General features: G+C 39.1%; 1 protein-coding gene across 6 annotated transcripts in view; it reads left to right on the forward strand.

Annotated features, from left to right (window-relative positions):
• Positions 1–18,757, forward strand: part of smchd1 (structural maintenance of chromosomes flexible hinge domain containing 1) — a 196,435-nt gene that overhangs the window by 126,046 nt on the left and 51,632 nt on the right. For all 6 annotated transcript variants that reach the window (XM_069921732.1, XM_069921734.1, XM_069921733.1 and 3 more), the window contains 6 exons: positions 2,132–2,280; positions 5,203–5,291; positions 5,403–5,521; positions 9,199–9,366; positions 11,411–11,536; positions 12,880–12,959. In XM_069921732.1, coding sequence (XP_069777833.1) covers positions 2,132–2,280; positions 5,203–5,291; positions 5,403–5,521; positions 9,199–9,366; positions 11,411–11,536; positions 12,880–12,959 — 731 coding nt within the window. The remainder of the gene's footprint in view (positions 1–2,131; positions 2,281–5,202; positions 5,292–5,402; positions 5,522–9,198; positions 9,367–11,410; positions 11,537–12,879; positions 12,960–18,757) is intronic.

An 18,757-nucleotide genomic window follows, 5' to 3' on the forward strand; every position in this document is an offset into this window, starting at 1 on the left:
TGTTCAAACCACATGTGTAGGTGCGAAGCCCAGAAAGTTGTCTGCTTCAACGAAACTGCGTGAAGAGCTACTTGTTCAGTCATCTTCAGGTCCAACTGCCGGTTGGATCTGTCAGGGTCACTAATGTAGTGTACACGCTACCATGAACCGTGGAAAGAAGGCACACACACGAGGAGTCAAAGTTGAAGACTGATTTATTGTTCTGGCAGCTCTGCTTGCATTCTCTCTTCACTGCTGACATTGAGAGTAATGTCACGACAGTGCTGATCTCCGATTCGGTGGCTTTCCCGCATTTGATCGCTATTTCCCTGCATGTGGGTGGTCACCTGGGATGAAAGTCTTTGGCCTCCATGGGGTCTGCGCAATTTCCGTGTTCGTCAGGCATTTTGGCATTTTGTGTACCGGGTCGTGCCCTGGTTAGCAGGCCACTACAGTATGTGACCTGTACTGCCATCTAGGGCGTAGACCCTGCGGTTGTGGAAATTTAAATAAAACCTCTGTTGGCTCAATTTACAGGCCATTCAAAGCCTGTACGGAGCTGACCAACATTGGGCAGGGCGGTTGGACCCCACAAGAGCGCTGTGTTTCTGCTCCTGCTTTCTGTGGGTTTGCACCATTGGCAGTGCTACCGTTACAGCAGCTCCGGCAGTGCCGCTTTTTTTTTCCAGAAAACTGGGAGACTGAACCCATCTGAGAAGAAGAGAAGAATGGATGGTGACCACGGCAGCAGACCAGCCGGGCTCTGAGGCTGAAGAACACGCAGGCGGTAGGATGTTGGTGACCCAAGGTGAAGATCTCATGTAGGCTGTTTGCGACTGCAGTCAAGGACTCGCATCAGGCTGCGGACTGCTAGAGAGTAGCTGAAAGGGTACTAGGTATTGGGTGCCGAGGGCGCTGAAGGGAGCCTAATCATATCAGAGGTTCGAATCTGGAGCTCGGGTTGCCGATGGTTTTTAGCTGGACTCTGTGTGGCTGTGGAGGCTGCAGGAGTGCTGGAGACGAATCGACAGACACTTGTTGACTACAATATTCAACTTTTTAGCTATGGAGCCCGAGACACCACTCCGGAGCGGATTGAGAGATTAAATCTTCAAACCAAGAATTTTTAGGTATGGGCTCTATACTTTTACAAAAAAAAAATGATATTTATCCCTCAAATTATGCGTTATCTTTCCTAAAGGAATACAGGGTTTCATTTCAGTATGCTATCTTTGCATTCCTAAAACTAAATCAGATTTCCAGGTGATAGCCAAACATTTTTTAGAAATGGCCAAAGTTAAACATAAGTTCATTTTGATACATCATCAATCTTAGTCCTAAAGCAATGGACTTAAATGTCCCTTAATAAAAACAACATTGGATCAAATGGAAGACTAACTTTTAATACTTGCTCCAAAAACAATTTAACTTGTAGGTGGAAGGGGGGGGGGGGAGGGGGGGTATTAATGGGATGTTGGGGGGGGGGTATTCAATTATATATTTCTGCATGAATATGTTATAATTAATGTTATATGATTTAATTATAAGTAAAATAATTTTTTTTAAAAAGACACTCGTTGAGGATGGGAGGAACTCTTGTTTCTCTTTCTCTGACTGTAAGAGAGAGGTGCCTCGAGCAATTTCTGGTGATGGCACATCTGTCTGCCTTACAGCAGACAAAAGGTTATTTTCTGTAATATAACATATTACATGACAATAAATTGAATCTTGCATGTTCCTGTCTTCCAAGTTCAGAATTTGTCTGCTTGATGACTTTGAAACTCATGTGTACAGTATACATTATACCCAAGATTTCAACAGTGCAAATTACTCAATGCCACTTAGTATTGTTAAGATGATAATTTTTATGCTATTTAATTTGAACTAGTTCACACATTTGTTAATTTTTGTTTTAGATTTATGTTGCCAGACTTGTTTCCTTATTATTATATTCTCTTTGCGAGCCTTGTTATTTTGAATTTTTCTGTACCAATTTTATATTATTTTAAAACAATATTTGGATACAGTAAAAATCAAATTTCATATTTCATCTTTTCCAGTATTTCCATTTAATATGCATTAGTTATGATTGGATATTCAAGTTGTTGACATTTCTTTAACCAAAATCTTTTCTAAATTTTTTTAAAAAAAGGTCAACTGGACACCACGTGTAAATAGAGAACAGTTAATTCAAGGATTATTGCCTGATGTTAAAGTACCCTGCTCTGTTAAGGATGTGCGCTATTGTCAGGTATCATACCAAGACGATCATGTTTCACTGGAGAGTGCATTTACAGTGAAGTAAGCAAAAGAATCTTTAACTTGTATTTTAATCAGATCAATGTGCATTCCAGTTTGATGCATTTGCAAAAATGAGAGTCTTTATTCAAAATGATGTTTGGCATGGTCACTTTTACAATTTTAACATTTTAATTTTTGCAAAATTTATTGTTCTATTAAATTTGAGACGAGTGGTTTCTACAAAATTTCTATTCACATATGCAATATTTTACTTCTCAATCACTGCCACCCTCAAGTTTCACGGCCTTAAAAGCAAGAAATGTAAATTATTTAAAAATCAGGAAGCATACACAGGGAGAGAAAAGTGTTTTCTTTTGAAAAATGTTGTCAGACCTTGGTGTTTCTAGTATTTTTTCAATGTTCCAGTATTTTTGCCTTGGAACATGCAGATGTTTATTATGGTATCATTGTAGCGAGGTAGGTTTGTAGAAGATATCTGACAAGAATTTGCCTCCCAAGATGGTGTTATGGACCATGGATTGGCATTTTAGACTGTGGACTGTCATTATAAAGGATGGATTTCTGCTAAAAACTGCAATGTGGTACAGCTGAGTGCTGATTGGCCAATTGCTTGGAACTTTCAAGAACAAAGGGAAAATCCAACTGAGGCAGAGGGAAGCTGGAGAGCTGTGAGAAATGCACATGCCTCATGAGTGAGGATCAGCCATTTCTCTTTCTGATGTTTAATACGATGTCCTTTGTTATCAGTTAAAGAACTGAACTTGGACATTGAATTGTGAATTCTGTAGACTGTTTTTTGGACTGTGACTTTACTTGACTAACTGACCTAGGGTTTTGGGGATTTTTCATTTTTGAATATTGGGTACAGACTGTAATGGCCTGGGTCTTTTCACAGACACTGTTTATAAATATATGATATCTGTATATTCATGGTCCATAACACCATCTCAGGAGGCAAATTCTTGTCAGATATCTTCTACAAACCTTCCAACTCCCACAGCTACCTCAACTCCACCTCTTCACGCCACCTCTTCAAAACCTATTCCCTGTAAGGGTTTCATTCCATCGCATCTACATCCAGGACAAAAATTTTCATGCCAGATCATCCGAGATCTCCTCCTTCTTCAAACAAGTTGGCTTATAGTTGGATTAATTGTTAACACATTATATTGCCAATAGTCATTAATAAATATAGAATTAAAATTTAACCATTTTGAATTGTGTCTTCTGTTGTTGCTAGTTTAAGATGTAACAATGGAGACAAAGATTGAGGAAAGGGAGAATTGCTAGAGATTGGCCAGGTAAATTTTAGGTTGGGGTGGAGGTTGGCACCAAAGTGGATGAAGTCAGCGAGCTAATCCCGCCAAAGTAGTTGTCAATGTAGTGGAGGAAGAGTTGGGTGGCTTTGCCTGTGTTGACTTGTAGCATGGATTTCTCCACATAACCAACAAAAAATCTGGTATAGCTGAGGCCCATGGCTACCCCTTTAATCTGAAGAAAATGGGATGTTAAAGGAGAAATTATTGAGGGCGAGAACAAGTTCTGCCAACATTGGAAGGGGACTGGTCAGATCTGTTGTCCAGAAAGAAACAAAGGGCTTTGAGGCTCTCATTGAGGGAGATGGAGGCACATAGTTTTTGGATGACCATGCTAAACATAAGGCAATTGAGTTCAGAAAACTGAAATTTGTTGAAGTGATGGCCAGCGTGTGAAATATCCCAGATGTAGATGGGCAGGGCTTGGACCAGGGGACAAAAAGGGTCAAAGTAAGTGGAGACCAATTTGGTGGGGCAAGAGCACACTGACACCATGGGTCTGCCAGGAAAACATAGTTTGTGGATTATGGGTAGGAGGTAGAAATGGGCAGTACAAGGTTGGGAAACAATTAAGTTGGAGGCTATGCCAGGGAGGTGACCAGAAGTAACAAGATCAAAGATGGTGGGCGATACAGTGGTTTGGTAAGTTTTGGTGGGATCCAGTTGGAAGAGTCCTGTTGCGTATGGCACTGTTGTGGTCTGGTGTACTGACTATCTGGCTGAAGCCAGACAACAACTCTTGGACACCACTTACTTACCATTCCAACTGGACCTCATCAAACCACTATATCATGCACCATCTTTGAACTCATCAGCCAGCTCTCTTGAGAATTACAAGGTAGCCAGCAAGGAGCATAAGAAGGAACTTTGGAGAACTGGGAGGGATATGAGAAAGTCTGCAAATAGAATTAATGGGCATTCTCAACATAAAATGAACAATCAACATAGGACTAGTCAAGAATAAAGGGATAAACATCCATGGGGGTTAATGAGATAGGAGAGGTCCTTATTGAATACTTTGGTGTTCATTAGTCAGCACAGAACAGACTTGTGTGCGGGAGTATGTCAAGGTTAAGAAAGGTAGTGAAAGACAGGAGGATAGACAAATACCTGGGTGTGGTAAGCACCTAGAACATTCTGCTGTAGTTGGTGATACAGGATGATACTATAGGGGTGTTTAAAAGGCTCTTAGATGTGCAAGTGAATGTAAGAAAATTTAGGGTTTGGACGAAGGGAAGAAAAGGTTAAATTGATTGTGGAGTAAGTTTATGGAGGTAAGCACAACATCATGGGCCAAAGGGCCCACAGTACGAGCCCTTATATTTCATATTTTTCCTTATTTTTCTTTTCTCTCTCCTGCATACGGTGAAAAGAAAATATATAAAATATGATGTAGAAGAATTCAAGCATTATGAAATATTTTGTCATTTGCCTTGAGTCATAAATTGCATATACTGTATATGTGTAATCAGCAGGTGGATTGTATTAACCTGATTGGTAAAACTTTTCCTGAAAATCTTCTGGGTATTTGAATTTTATTCAAATTAAATCTTAAATTGAAACCAGTTGGGAATATAATTTTAAATGACAGAAATCTTCGTTTTCTTTTAATATAGCACAATTCATCATTTTTTTTATATTTAAGGCCACAGCCAGATGAACCTAAACTTTTGAAATGTTCTTTGAAAGGATTAAGCACTGTCCAAATGGGAGAAGAACTGCAAGGAGAAATACGTAAGTTTTTTTTTTGGCAATATTATGCTTACCATTTTTAACATTAGTTCTTTAAAAATCAATTTCAACTTCAAATTCCACTGAAATATAAAATGCATATTTTATTTTTAGATTCAATACTTACTGATCGACATGGCAATCATATTCAGACTCTAACATCCTCTTGTGTAAATTTATTGGGAATAGCTGCTGAAGGGCTTGACAAGAGTTCATTAAAAATCATTTGGCAGGTAAAACTTTTTTTAAAAATAGAACTTGGAATGCTGTCTTTTTTTTGGGAATATTTTAGATTTATGTGTACTATTTACAAAATGTTTCCACAACATTGTATGTATCTCATAGATATCCAGAATTTGGTCATAGAATCATATACAGTAAAACCTCTGATATCTGGCACCTATGGGGATTGGTAGATGCCGGATGTGTATTTTCCGGTTGCTTGAGAGTTGCTCTTACAATGCTCCTCCATCAAGAGTAAACAGTTTAAAAGACAAAGTTAATATACCTACACTGAAGAAACTTCACTTGCATGAATATATAATCGTAGAAGTATTTTACTTCACTTTCAGTACATTCTTTGAAAACAGTTAACCGTTGCTGCATCTTCAGGTTCCTTCCCCTCCATGGAACTGCCCAAAAGGCGAACACTAACAATATAGATAATTAATCCCCCACCAAGTTTACAGGTGAAGCCTCTGACCAGGGTGACTTTTCCAAAGCAGAGATAAGGAGACACTTTGAGAGTCAGCCCCCATCAGCGAGTGGGATCATCCTGGGCTCTGCCATTGCTGTTTCACACAACTTTATTCAAACAGCTGCTGAACAAAGCACAATCAAAGCACTCTGTTGGCAGAATATTTGTTCCCATCGTCACTAAATTTTTGTGTTACTTCAGAGAACATTTATTTTTACAATTTTAATCTTACTTAATTTTTATGTAATATTTTATTATTTGTATTTATTTTCCTTTTTTTTTTGAGGCTGCTGATTGCTTGAATTCCAGATATCAGAGGTTTACTGTATCATGAAAAACAGGCCTTTCATGCTACCATGTCCACACTGGCCAAAGGGCATCCATGCACACCATTTTTATCTTTGGGTACTTGGCCAATAACTCGTGCCTGGATACTTTATAAATCCTGTTGGTAACTGCTTCTATAACACTGCACAGTGAATTCTAGATATTTGCTGCACTTGGTTGAAAAGGCCCACCTCAAATCCCCTCTAAATTTTTTGCTTCTCATCTAAGTATACACCTTCTAATTTTATTCCCCTCAAGGAGGAAAAATGTGTGCAGTATACCTTATCTATACTGCTCATAATCTTGTATACCACAATCGTACATCCTCATAACCACCTCTACTCCAGACAGCTTCAAACCAAGGTCTACAACCTTGACGGGTATTTGATTCTTCAGAGCATCAAGGGTTGCGGGGAGAAAGCCGGGGAGTGGGACTGAGTGGGAGAATTAATCAACTCGTGATTAGAATGACGGAGCAGACTTGATGCGGCATTGGGCCTACTTCTGCTCTTATAACTTGTCTTATAACTAGGTCTATTGTGAAAATAGACCTCGGCTCTCCAGTCTCTTTGTAACTCAAGTACTCCATCTCAGGAAATATCCTGATGAATCTCCTCTGCACTATCTCTACTGTTATCACTTCCTTACTCTGGAGTGATAATCATAATTCCATACAGTGCAATAGATGAGGTCTGATCAATCTTTTATGAAGTTGGAGCATAACCTCCCTACTCTTGTATTCACTGGTATTACTATACCTTCTCAACCAGTATCCTTCACGCTGTCAACAACTCCACCAGTCTTATTGTCACCTGCGAAGTTATACCATCTACATCCACAGACAAATCATTCATGTATATTAAGAACAGCACCAATCTCTCTGGAATGCCACTCATCAACAGGCATCTTGTCACCAAAGCAATCTTTTGTCATCTTATTGCCTATTGCTAAGCCAATTCAGGATCTAATTTACCAACTTAACCTTGTAGACCAGTCTCTCATGCAGAATCTTGTTGAAAGGCTCATTGAAGTCCATGTAAACCATATCTATTGCGCTTGTCAATGTACTTTACTACCTCAAAAAAAATCATATTTATAAGACTAAATCTGCCCTTGTAAAACCCATGTTGACCATCTCTCTGCCCATGCATATAATCGTTAATCCTGTCCCTCAATTTCTTTTTCCATTAACTTCCCTACTATTGATTTGAGACAAGGAAGTGACAGCAAGCTAATCCTATCTCCTATTTGAAATAAGAGAGTTTCCACAGTATAATTTTTAAAAGCTTCATTTCTCCATTGTTTTCTATCCAGGTTGGCTTTTGCCAACTCAACTTATGAAAATGTCTTGTTTTCTACACTTGTGACCTTTAATTGTTTTCTTTAGCAGAGTAGCTTTATCATTACTGTCTCATCACAAAGATTTATTCTCAGTTATTGAGGAGCATTACATAGTGCATTTCCTTGCAACCAAACTTCCTAGAATTTGATATACTGGTATTTTCTAGGAAAGCACTCATATATTTTTGCATGATCATTATTTTTCACCTTAAAAGTTGACACAAATTTCATAGGCAAATGGTTTAGTTTTCATAAAGTTCTTTTCTTTAATGTCTGAAAGAGTTTTCTGATTGTATATCGTGTATCATTTTATTTCATTCCTTGGCATGTTCGCAATTTTGTATTTGTCCTTCTCTCCAGGATGTTTTCAAAAATGTTGTATTGGCGATCTATGATATATCATCCTGAAGTATTTTGAGTACTCTTTTTTAATCAAAGTATGGCTGTGCCCACATAGAGATTCAAAATTCCTTTATTGTCGTATATTATTGCCCCCTTCTACCCATATATAACCATGGTTTCCTGCTTAAACCCTGAGCCCCTTTGAAGATCACTGTGAGACCCTACCCTCAGTTATAAGCTAATAAAAGTATATGTTCTCTCTCCAGTAGTGAGAGCTTTTATTCATATTACAATTATAACAGAAAATGTAATATTCTACAAAATTTCCTACAGTCTGCTGTAAGGCAGACAAAAAGTTGCCATTAGTATTGCCTGACCCTTTACAGCAGGAGAAAGAGAAGCAAAAAGCGACCTTTTATTCACTGAGCACCCTCTCGAACTCCGGTTCCAATATCTGGGTCCCAAGAACCAATCTCCAGCAGCCCACAGCCTGTGTAGGTCCAACAGGCCACAACTATTGATGCTTGTCACCTAAAGCACTTTTGTAAAGCAGCAACCTCATGCCTATGGTATGCATCCAGGATTTTGAAAGTATGATTTGACATTCTCTGTATGTATCCAATTTTTTTATTGTAAGAGGCTAATTTTATGACAATTCTTTTTTTTTCTTACTTAAAAAAAAAGACTGAGGCAATTTTGACTTTTATAGATTTAAATAATTAAATCGGGTCCATCATAGGCTCAACTCCCATTCATTGCAGACGTCGATGTGAGGTCTTACATCAAGAACATCAAGAAGGCAGTCAACATGATACAGCACCCCATCACCCTGATTACAACCTTTTTTCACTTCTTCCTTCAGGCAGGAGGCACAGAAGCATGAAAACCACCTTCCCTTGGTTTACTAATCAAAGACAGCTCCAATAGCACAAAAATACTGTCTGCACTATTGCAAGTCTTTTTGCACGAGGAATGCTATGAAAATTTTTGTCCACTTTATGATTGTCTCTTTTTAATTGAATTCAATTAATTTACTGTTGGTTGTTTTTTCTTCCTTCTTTCATGCATCTGTTTGGATGCAGAAAGTTAGAATTTTGGACATGTATACTTTGTATGGCAATAAACTTAGTATCATTAAGTCTCTTAAGTCTTTGTATATATGATGGCGCTGTATGATTGTGAGAATTGTTTTTCTATTTTTAGGAAAATAACCAGCAAATGATCGTACGGGGAATAAAATTTTTTCCAGGGGCCACTGGTCATAAAGAAATTTGCTTTGCTTGGCGTGATTTTGTGAACTATGTAAGAATTCATCTGACTGCAGGACCACCAACCCAGATTTCCAACCTTGACTGGGGAAATAAGGAAGAGGTAAAAGCTGAGAAGTTAGATTACTTTAAATCTTTGAAGATTCTCTTCATTCTTTTATTTGCAATATGGTTTTGGAAGTTCTTCACAATTAATTAAACTCAGAGGTGAATTTCTTTGCAACAACTTCATAGTTTAACCAAAACAGAATTTTTTATGGCTGGAAGTATGTTGATGATTCATTTTTTTTTAAAGTTCTGTAGTTTACCCTTTAGGTGAAAGCTTAAGAAGTTGGCCAAATGTATTAAATTAATATATGAATTGTTAATATTTAAAGATTAAATGGCTTCGTAAACCAAAATAAAGTTTGCCAAAATCTTGGACCGGGAGTTGTAGGTTAATTGTGTGTAAATTGGATGGCATGGACTTGTGGGCCAAAATGGCCTGTTACTGTGTTGTACGTCTAAATTTTTTTTAAAAATTGCAATCAGAAAGCTTGATCATGCTGACCAATCCTCTTGAATTGAAATGTCTGTTGTCCACAGTCAAGTGTATTCTGGACTTCAATGCCAAATTATCCAGGACTGCATTAAAGTGGTGGTAGAGGCAGTCTGACAAAGGAAGGAGGCCTCACCCTTGAAACAGCTCTCAACCTTTTCTGCCAGTAAAACCTTGCTCCAATTTTGTCATCTTTAAACTTGATTTTTTTTTAAAGGTTTTAATATCTCAAGCATTCTGAAATGGTGTTTTAAAAAAAAAACACGAAAGTTAATAATTTCCATGGAGTTAAGCATGGAACAGGGTCATTTGGCCTGCCATTTCCCTCCTGACTTGTAGACACCCATTTTCATTAACCCAATCTTCCATCCAACAGTTTTCAATGCCCAGACGATTCAAGTGTTCATCTAGACACATTTTACAATTCAATGGCTTTGCTTCCATGACTACATCTCTCTCTGAATGTAAAAGGACCCCCTTAGATCCCCTCTAAATTTCTCACATTAAATCTGTCTTGGGGGGGGGGGGGGGGGGGGTGGAAATTGCAGTATATCCCACCTATACTCATGATTTCATATACCCCAGTCACCCATCTTGACTTCTTGCACTCATGTTCAAGGTTCCTTTTATTGTCACATTGAAAATCTAAAATGCATGATACACCTTGACTTTTGTCTGCCGATAGTCAGCAGAGTTGCCATGGGGCCCTAATAGGAGAAAGAAAAGCAAGAGAGAGTTCTTTCAGAGTCGCTGAGTGTCCATTAATTCACCACCAGTGCTTCTGCAGCCACTCAGACTCCTGTTCGACTCATCGGTCAACCCATGCTCTAGTTCCAAACCTCCGATAAGATCAGGAAGCTTTCAATATCCAAGGCCCTCGGGAGCCCTTCTAGCCCTCAGCACCCTCTCGAATCCCAGCTCCAATACCTGTTTCTCATGAGTCACTGTCCTCCAGCCCTTGTGCGTCCTATGTTGCCAGTAGCCTTGGTCCTTCAGCCACTGAGCCCTTCATTGGTCAGCTGCTGTGGTCACCGTCCTGTCAGATCTTCTCCCATGCCTTTCTTTCTCTCTAATGTAGGATTGTCTCCCATGTTTCCCCTTCACCCCATTTCTGATGCTTTGCCCTGGTCCGCTGCTCCCCTGGAGCCTGCTGCCCCTCGTGGCTGCTGCCGAGCACACACGCCACCACCTTAGGCACTGTCCTGGATGCAGGATTTTACTTACAAACAGTGGCTCCTTTAACAGGATGTTTAAAGTTTGTACAGAGCCAGCGGCATTAAACTAAAGCAAAAATCATTTAAAACTTAAATCTGATGCAGAATGCAGAGCTAATTTTTCCTGCCCCAGAAGAATGCTGGAGAATATCATTGAGACCAGCCTCTGCTGCTTGACCCATGTGGACCAAAGCAGCTGAATGAACTGATGGATTAAGACATATGAATCTTTACAAGTCTTGTACTCTAAATTGGATATATTGGGGATTAAACTGTAGTAACTTAACCATCTTGTTTTGCTTCACAACAGTTTGATTTTGTGTCCAATTTATTTGAACTTTAGCAGAAAGAGCTTGTCTTGTGTCTGTGCCTTAGTTCTACTTATTTATTTTTAGCCTATCACAGTAGTCAATGGTAAAACTCTCGATAAGCCTTTGGTCGCGCAGCTTTGTGATGCTTGGGGGAATCCTTCTCCTGAACCAATGATAAAAACTTGCCTGATAAAGGATAATGGTATAAAGGTAAGAAATTTACATAAATTGAAACATTTTAGAGTGAATCTTTTCCCTGTATTACAAGTCCAGAGGATCCCAAAATGCAGCAGCCACAGAAATTCACCAAAGACTAATGGTTACTTAAACAAATGTTGTTTAAAGATAATTAAAAGCATAAAAACAGGATCAAACCTTAACTTATTACTATTAACTTAACTAACCTAACTTAATCCTTTTCTGATTCTAAGTGCACGTGTATGTAATATGTGTGTAAGTACAGAAAAACTCTTTGGATCTCATTCTTCCAAGTTCACTGGTTGCAGGCAATTCTTATACTGTGCACAGAATTAAACATTTATAAAGTTCACCAGGCTTTGGTGCTTGAAAGGTAAATGGTTTCTGTCAGTTTTCAGAGAGAGATTTGTTGTTCGCTGGACACCCACAAAACTGATCCCTTCTGATCAGCCACGTCAGTGTCTTGCTGAAGAAACTTTATCCATCAGGACTTTCCAGATGATGACCTTCTTTCAGGTTGCCACAGAGTTCCTTTTTGTTTCCCTTATTTCAAGTGAAACATTAGGCAGCCAGTCCTCTCCTCTTGTATGGACCACAAGGGCTTTGTCTAGGCTGAATTAAGAATTCACGACCTGCCTTCAAAATGGGGTTTTTCTCCAAGCTTGTCCTGTTCCAGTTCCAGCTGCTGCTGCTGAACTCAATTCTCTCTCTCTCTCTCTCTCGCTCTCTCTCTCTCTCTCTGAGAAAAGCCTGTTTGACTCTCTCTGCTTGCAAAACCACATGACCCTCTTAGAACAGCAAACTGCTCTCAGACAGCCTGTGGCTCCGGACCTAATCCTCCGATTACTTTCATCTGTTGCTTTTCAAAGCAACAATCCATTAGTGTCACTTGGGCACTCTTCAAAGTTTTTGCAAAGGCCCTCTGAGGCCGGCCTGCCTGGGCTTGAGCAGAGCTCCAGTATTTTAAATGAGATCTGTTTTGAAGTGTTTGTACGTGGCCTACACTAAAAAAATACTTGCCACACTTCTCTCTTTTAAAACATAAAGAATAAAATAATAACATAATCTGTCACACCTGGTATCGTGCACAACGGTTAAAATAAATTGAAGCAGATTCTGGGTATTTAAAACAAAACCAAGTTTTCAGCAGGGAAAGTGAACAGTTGAGAAACTGTCAGTATTTCGGATTGGTGGATGGCAAAATACCAGAGGTGCTGGCAATACTGAAATACAAAGCTTAAAATATTCTAGTTTATATTGTAATTATTTTTCATAGATTTATTCTACTAGATAAATCAACATTATCTGCATATTATGGTTATACCAGAATGATCTAGGATTTTATTTTCTTTCAGTTATCACCAGCACCACAACAGCAGAAAACTGATGAAGATGGAAGGGCAAACTTTGGTTTGTTTCAAATCTTTGCAGCAAGGTATAATTATTATTTTTTAAATATGCATGTTTTTTCTAGATGTATTAAGCATGCTGCAAAGCAGACTTTTGTGTGTGTTTTCCTCTGCTTTCCAATACACAGCCTCGAGGCTGTACACAGGTTCTCCAATACCATCTCAAATGATCCTCCACTTTTAGCATTCATGGGCCAAAGGGTCCCAGGTATAAGAATATTTCTCTCTTTCGTGGAAGCTTCGAGCATATCCTTTTTCTCTTTTACCTTGTTCGTCTGATGATTTTCCAAAGCAAACTTGGAAATGTGTTTCTCAGGTCTGTACAAAGTAACTCATGTCCTGCTTAAGTTTTCCTCAGGTGCTGTAGTTTCCTCACACTCTTCAAAAACATACAGGGTTAGTAGGTTATTTGGGCGTACTTGGGTGGCATGGGTTTCAATGGCCAGATTCTGCTTCTCCCGTGATTTAAATTCAATTTATTTACATCTTTATTGAATGATTTTAATATTCAAAAGCTTTTCATCACCTGTCTTCCTTTTGTAAACCTGAATTGGATGATTTTCTTTAAATACAAAAGGTAAATGTCCATCTAAAATTACAGAACACAACAGAACTGCTTATTGTTACATTTAAAGCCATTGTATGATAAACTCAGTGGGAAATGTTAGAACTGCTATTATTTGTGTCTGTAATATTGTGCAGGTTTGGTTGATTGAATAGCCATTAAACGTGTAACCTACCAAGTACAATAGATTTTTAGCCGTTTGGCCTCTATTAATTCATGAACCTCAAGGAAAACCCCTGTCAAATGAGTCAGCTGTGCACCAGCTGCCAATTACACCACTGGTATGTTTATAAACTATTGTCATGGTCACATGGAAAAAAAATGTAGGAATGGTATATCATTTAATCTATTTGTTGTACTTTTTGAGTCTTTTGATTTGATAAAGTCAAAATAATTTAAAACAGCAAAAATAAAAACCATTAAAATAATTTTATTGAGATGATGCTTAAGATTAACTGGATTGAGGATAGAATTCTTCAGATTTCAAAAGTGGGTTCTAAACCCAAAATGTTTTGAAACAGTCATGGTGATGAGCAGAATGTCAATTCAAGCTGCTTGATATCTTAGAAACTGCCAGTTTTTAATGTAACATTAAAGATATTTATGGAACTTCAGATGTAATTTCTAATTTATTAATTTGTTGAAGTCAATTTTGGCACAGTGGTAGAATTTTGTTTTGGGGTTCTGGGCCCAAATGTCAGCTGACTCTTCAGTGTGATTACGTCAAGAAGCCTAAATGCTACCTTTGGCCTGAAGACCAGCACTTCCAACTGATATCAGTGCCTTGAACTTCCCCTTGTTACAACGATCAGGGGCTGTTCCAGCATTCACAAAAGGACTATGCGCACGTTTGCTAAATCACTTATTGCGCTAGGATAATTGAATGTTTTGAATATTTATTGCCTTTTTAATTCAAATACATATTATAATACATATGGGAGTGTAGAATGAGCTGCCAGTTGAAGTGGTGAGTGTGGGCTCAATTTTAACATTTGAGAAGAATTTGGATACGTACACAGATGGTAGAGGTATGGAGGGCTATCAACTGAGTGTAGGTCAGTGGGACTAGACAGGAAAATAGTTTGGCACAGACAAGGGCCAAAGGGACTAATTTCTGGTGCCCTGCACAGGTCCATTGCTCTTCCAGAGTCTGCAACCCTGATAGTATGCTGCCCTGTATAGGTGCTGGCATCTTGAGCACAAACCTCTGTGGTTGCATGATTAAAAAAAAGTCAGCTCCTTTAAAAGACCATTTGAAGCCCATACAGAACCATCAGCACCCTATCTATGTTCCTCTTTCTCCCCATCACAGCACTGCTGTGACAATAGCACCAGCAGTGCCAATATATAGAATGAGTTTGTCCAAAGTATTCTGGAGGTATAAAGGCTTATGACTCCTCAAAACAGGAAATATTATTTATCTTTTAATCACATCCTTTTTAAAAGAAAAATTACATCCTTTTTAAGAACTCTCAGAAATGGTGATAATATATTGGCATGGATAGAGAAGGCTAAGCTGATTCTTGGGATGAAGGTAGATGTGCAAAGAGGCGGTGAGCCTAGACTCACTGAAGAATGAGAGGCAATCTTACTGAATCAACAGATTATCGGTAAGGTGGCTACTAAAAATATGGCCATATTATCAATTGGTCATTTAGGGAGATGTGTGATATCTACATTTGGCTCCAAGAAAAGCTTATTTAAAAAAAATCTGTTGAGAGCAATTTTAAATGTGTACATACTGAAGTATAAATATAGTAGAACAGTACAAAAACAAGCCAGTGGGATCTAAACATTTGTCTCAATTGGTCTGGAACACAAAAAAATGGAAAGTACAGTACTGTTCAATAAAGTTCTGGTTCTTTTAATGCTGTACATAATACACAAAATTTGTTTACTTTTTGTACATAAATGCACAGAAAAAGATGCCACTAGTCTGACACCTGGCCAAGAGCAAAAAGAGAAGGCAAAAGAGAGTCCTTTTGTTGACACCACCACCTCTGATGCCACTACCTCCCATACTCTCTAGCCACATAGCCTCTTATTTGTTCTAGCAGTGAACCTGAGCTTCAACATCCAAGTCACATTCCTTGGCCCTTAGTTCCAAACAGAAGCTGTTAACCCAGATGCCCTTCAGAAGTTCTCTTTACCAAGAGGCTCCTCCCAAATCCCAGAATCAAAACCTGATTCCCACAAGCCAGTCTCCATCAGCCCACAGCTGGGTGTGAGTCCTTCAGCTGCCCAGTTGCATACTGGTTTGCTGCTGGAGATTCCTCTGTTGGGTCTTCTGGGCTTCTCCTTCTCGATGAGCTGGTGTTCTCCCACTTGTGGTGCCTGGTTTTGTCCACCGCTCGCATGGAGTTCACAACCCTTGTGGTTAAGTTGTTAAATTTGTTCCTGTTAAATTAGACATGGGTTAATACATTTCCTTCAGAATGATAATGTGATGTGTGGTTAAAAAGTTTTGAATTATTAGTTAGATTCTCCTCCCTATTCCATATTTTGTTGAGTATAAAAAAAATTAAAAGTTGATCTACTTAAAGAGTGGAACAGTAGCAGAGAGTAGGCTCATCGGCTGCACAGACTTTGCCATTGATTACGATCATGTTAATGCAGCCTTGGCCTGGACACCACTTAACCTGCTCTAACCCCTCTCCTTGCTTATCTTGTTCAAATATGTGCTAATCTCTGTTCAATTACATTAGTTCCTCAGCTCTGGGGGGGTTGGGGGAGTGGTGAAATTATAAATTGCCACACACCCCTTGTATGGAAATTGTGCCCCCAATTTCTGGATAGACTGATTGTCTCACTTGGAAAACCATATTTTTAGTAGCCACCTTACCGATAATCTGTTGATTCAGTAAGATTGCCTCTCATTCTTCAGTGAGTCTAGGCTCACCACCTCTTTACACATCTACCTTCATCCCAAGAATCAGCTTAGCCTTCTTTATCCATGCCGATATATTATCACCATTTCTGAGAGTTCGTAAAAAGGATGTAATTTTTTTTTTAAAATGATGTGATTAAAAGATAAAGAATAATGATTGTTTCAAGGAGTCATAACAAGCCTTTATACCTCCAGAATGCTTTGGACAAACTCATTCTATATATTGGCACTGCTGGTGCTATTGTAACAGCAGTGCTGTGATGGGGAGAAAGAGGAATATAGATAGGGTGCTGATGGTTCTGTATGGGCTTCAAATGGCCTTTTAAAGGAGCTGACTTTTTTTTAATCATGCAACCACAGAGGTTTGTGCTCAAGATGCCAGCACCTATACTGGGCAGCATACTATCAGGGTTGCAGACTCTGGAAGAGCAATGGACCTGCGCAGGGCACCAGAAATTAGTCCCTTTGGCCCTTGTCTGTGCCAAACTATTTTCCTGTCTAGTCCCACTGACCTACACTCAGTTGATAGCCCTCCATACCTCTACCATCCGTCTACCTATCCAAATTCTTCTCAAATGTTAAAATTGAGCCCACACTCACCACTTCAACTGGCAGCTCATTCTACACTCCCATCGCTCTCTGAAGAAGTTCCCCCTCGTTCCCTCTAAACTTTTGCCCTTGCACTCTTATCCCTTGTCTGGTTTGTACCTCACCTCCCCTCAGTGGAAAAAGCCCATCTATATTTTCTCTGTCTATTCCCCTCATAATTTTAAACACCTCTATCAAATACTTCATTGATCATTCTTCAATGATCCAGGGAATAAAGTCCTAACCTGTTTAACCATTCCTTGTAACTCAGTTCTTGAAGTCCAAGCAAATAGTCTTTGCACTCTTTCTATCTTATTGAAATCATTCCGATAGTTAGGTAACCAAACCTGCACACGATAATCCAAATTTGGCCTCACCAATGTCTTGTACATCTTTCCTATCATATCCCAAATTTTATACTCAAAACTTGGATTATAAAGACCAAAATGCCAAAAACTCTCTTTCTTACCCTGTGATGCCACTTTCATGGAATTATGTATCTGTATTCCCAGACCCCTTTGTTTTACCTCACTCCTCAGTACCCAACTATCATTTACCATGTATGTCCTTTCTTGGTTTGTCCTTCCAAAATTCAGCACCTTACACTTGTCTGTATTAAATTCCATCTGTCATTTTTCAGCCCAATTTTCCACCTAGTCCAGATCCCTCTGCAAGCTTTGAAAACCTTCATTCTTAATGTCATCTGCAAACTTGCTGATCTAATTTACCACATCATCCAGATCATTGATAAAGATGACAAACAGCCTGGTCCCAGCGCTGATTCCTGGGCACAACACTTGTCACAGGCCTCCAGTCTGAGAAGCAATCATCTACCACTACTCTCTGGCTTCTGTCCAATCATTGTTGAATCCAGTTTACCACCTCACCATGAATACAAAGCATCTGAACTTTCCTGAGTAACCTCCCATGTGGGACTGTGTCAAAAGCCTTACTAAAGTCCATGCAGACAACAGCACAACCTATCCTTTGTCAATTTTCCTGGTAACCTCCTCAAAACACTCTGAGGTTGGTTAAACACGACCTACCTCTCACAAAGCTATGTTGACTATCCCTAATCATTCCATGTCTATCCAAATACAGGTATATCCTGCTTTACAATAACTTTTACGAAGAAAGCCATGTTCGCTTTTACGAAAAGATTTGAATGAGTTTTTGCTTTTACGAAAATAGCCTCCAATAGTGTTGAATGGGTCTTTGCTTTATGCCATTTTGGCTTACAAAAGGTTTTAATATGTATGCTCTAGTTTTGTGAAGCGGGGTATACCTATACTTGTACATCCAATCTCTTAGAAGACCTTCCAATAATTTACCTACTACTGACATCAGGCTCACCAGCCTATTATTTCCAGGGTTACTTTTGGAGCCTTTTTTAAACAATGGAATAATGTGAGCTACCCTCCAATCCTCTGGTACCACACCTGTGGCTAAGAATATTTTAAATATACTTGCATAGGTGGCAAATCAGGGAGTACCTGTAATCTCAAAATTTCACCTAAGAAGGTCCTCCACTTACCTCAAACATCCTTGCCTTAAAACAACTTATTTCAATCCATGCATTCTAGATCTTCTCATTTCCTCAAAATTGGTCTTTCTCTAATTTAGAATCTCAACCTGAGGCCCACACTTTGCCTTCATAATTAACTTGAAACTAAAGCCGCTTTCAGGTGCAATCACTCCAAGAATGCGCCTGCAGAAGCGGCTGCGGGTGTGTTTGAGGTAACGTTCAGGTGGTAGCACTGTAGGCGCTGTTCTGGCACCTGAAA

Source organism: Narcine bancroftii, chromosome 2 (assembly GCF_036971445.1).
Source record: "Narcine bancroftii isolate sNarBan1 chromosome 2, sNarBan1.hap1, whole genome shotgun sequence".
In the NCBI taxonomy this organism is placed as follows: domain Eukaryota; kingdom Metazoa; phylum Chordata; class Chondrichthyes; order Torpediniformes; family Narcinidae; genus Narcine; species Narcine bancroftii.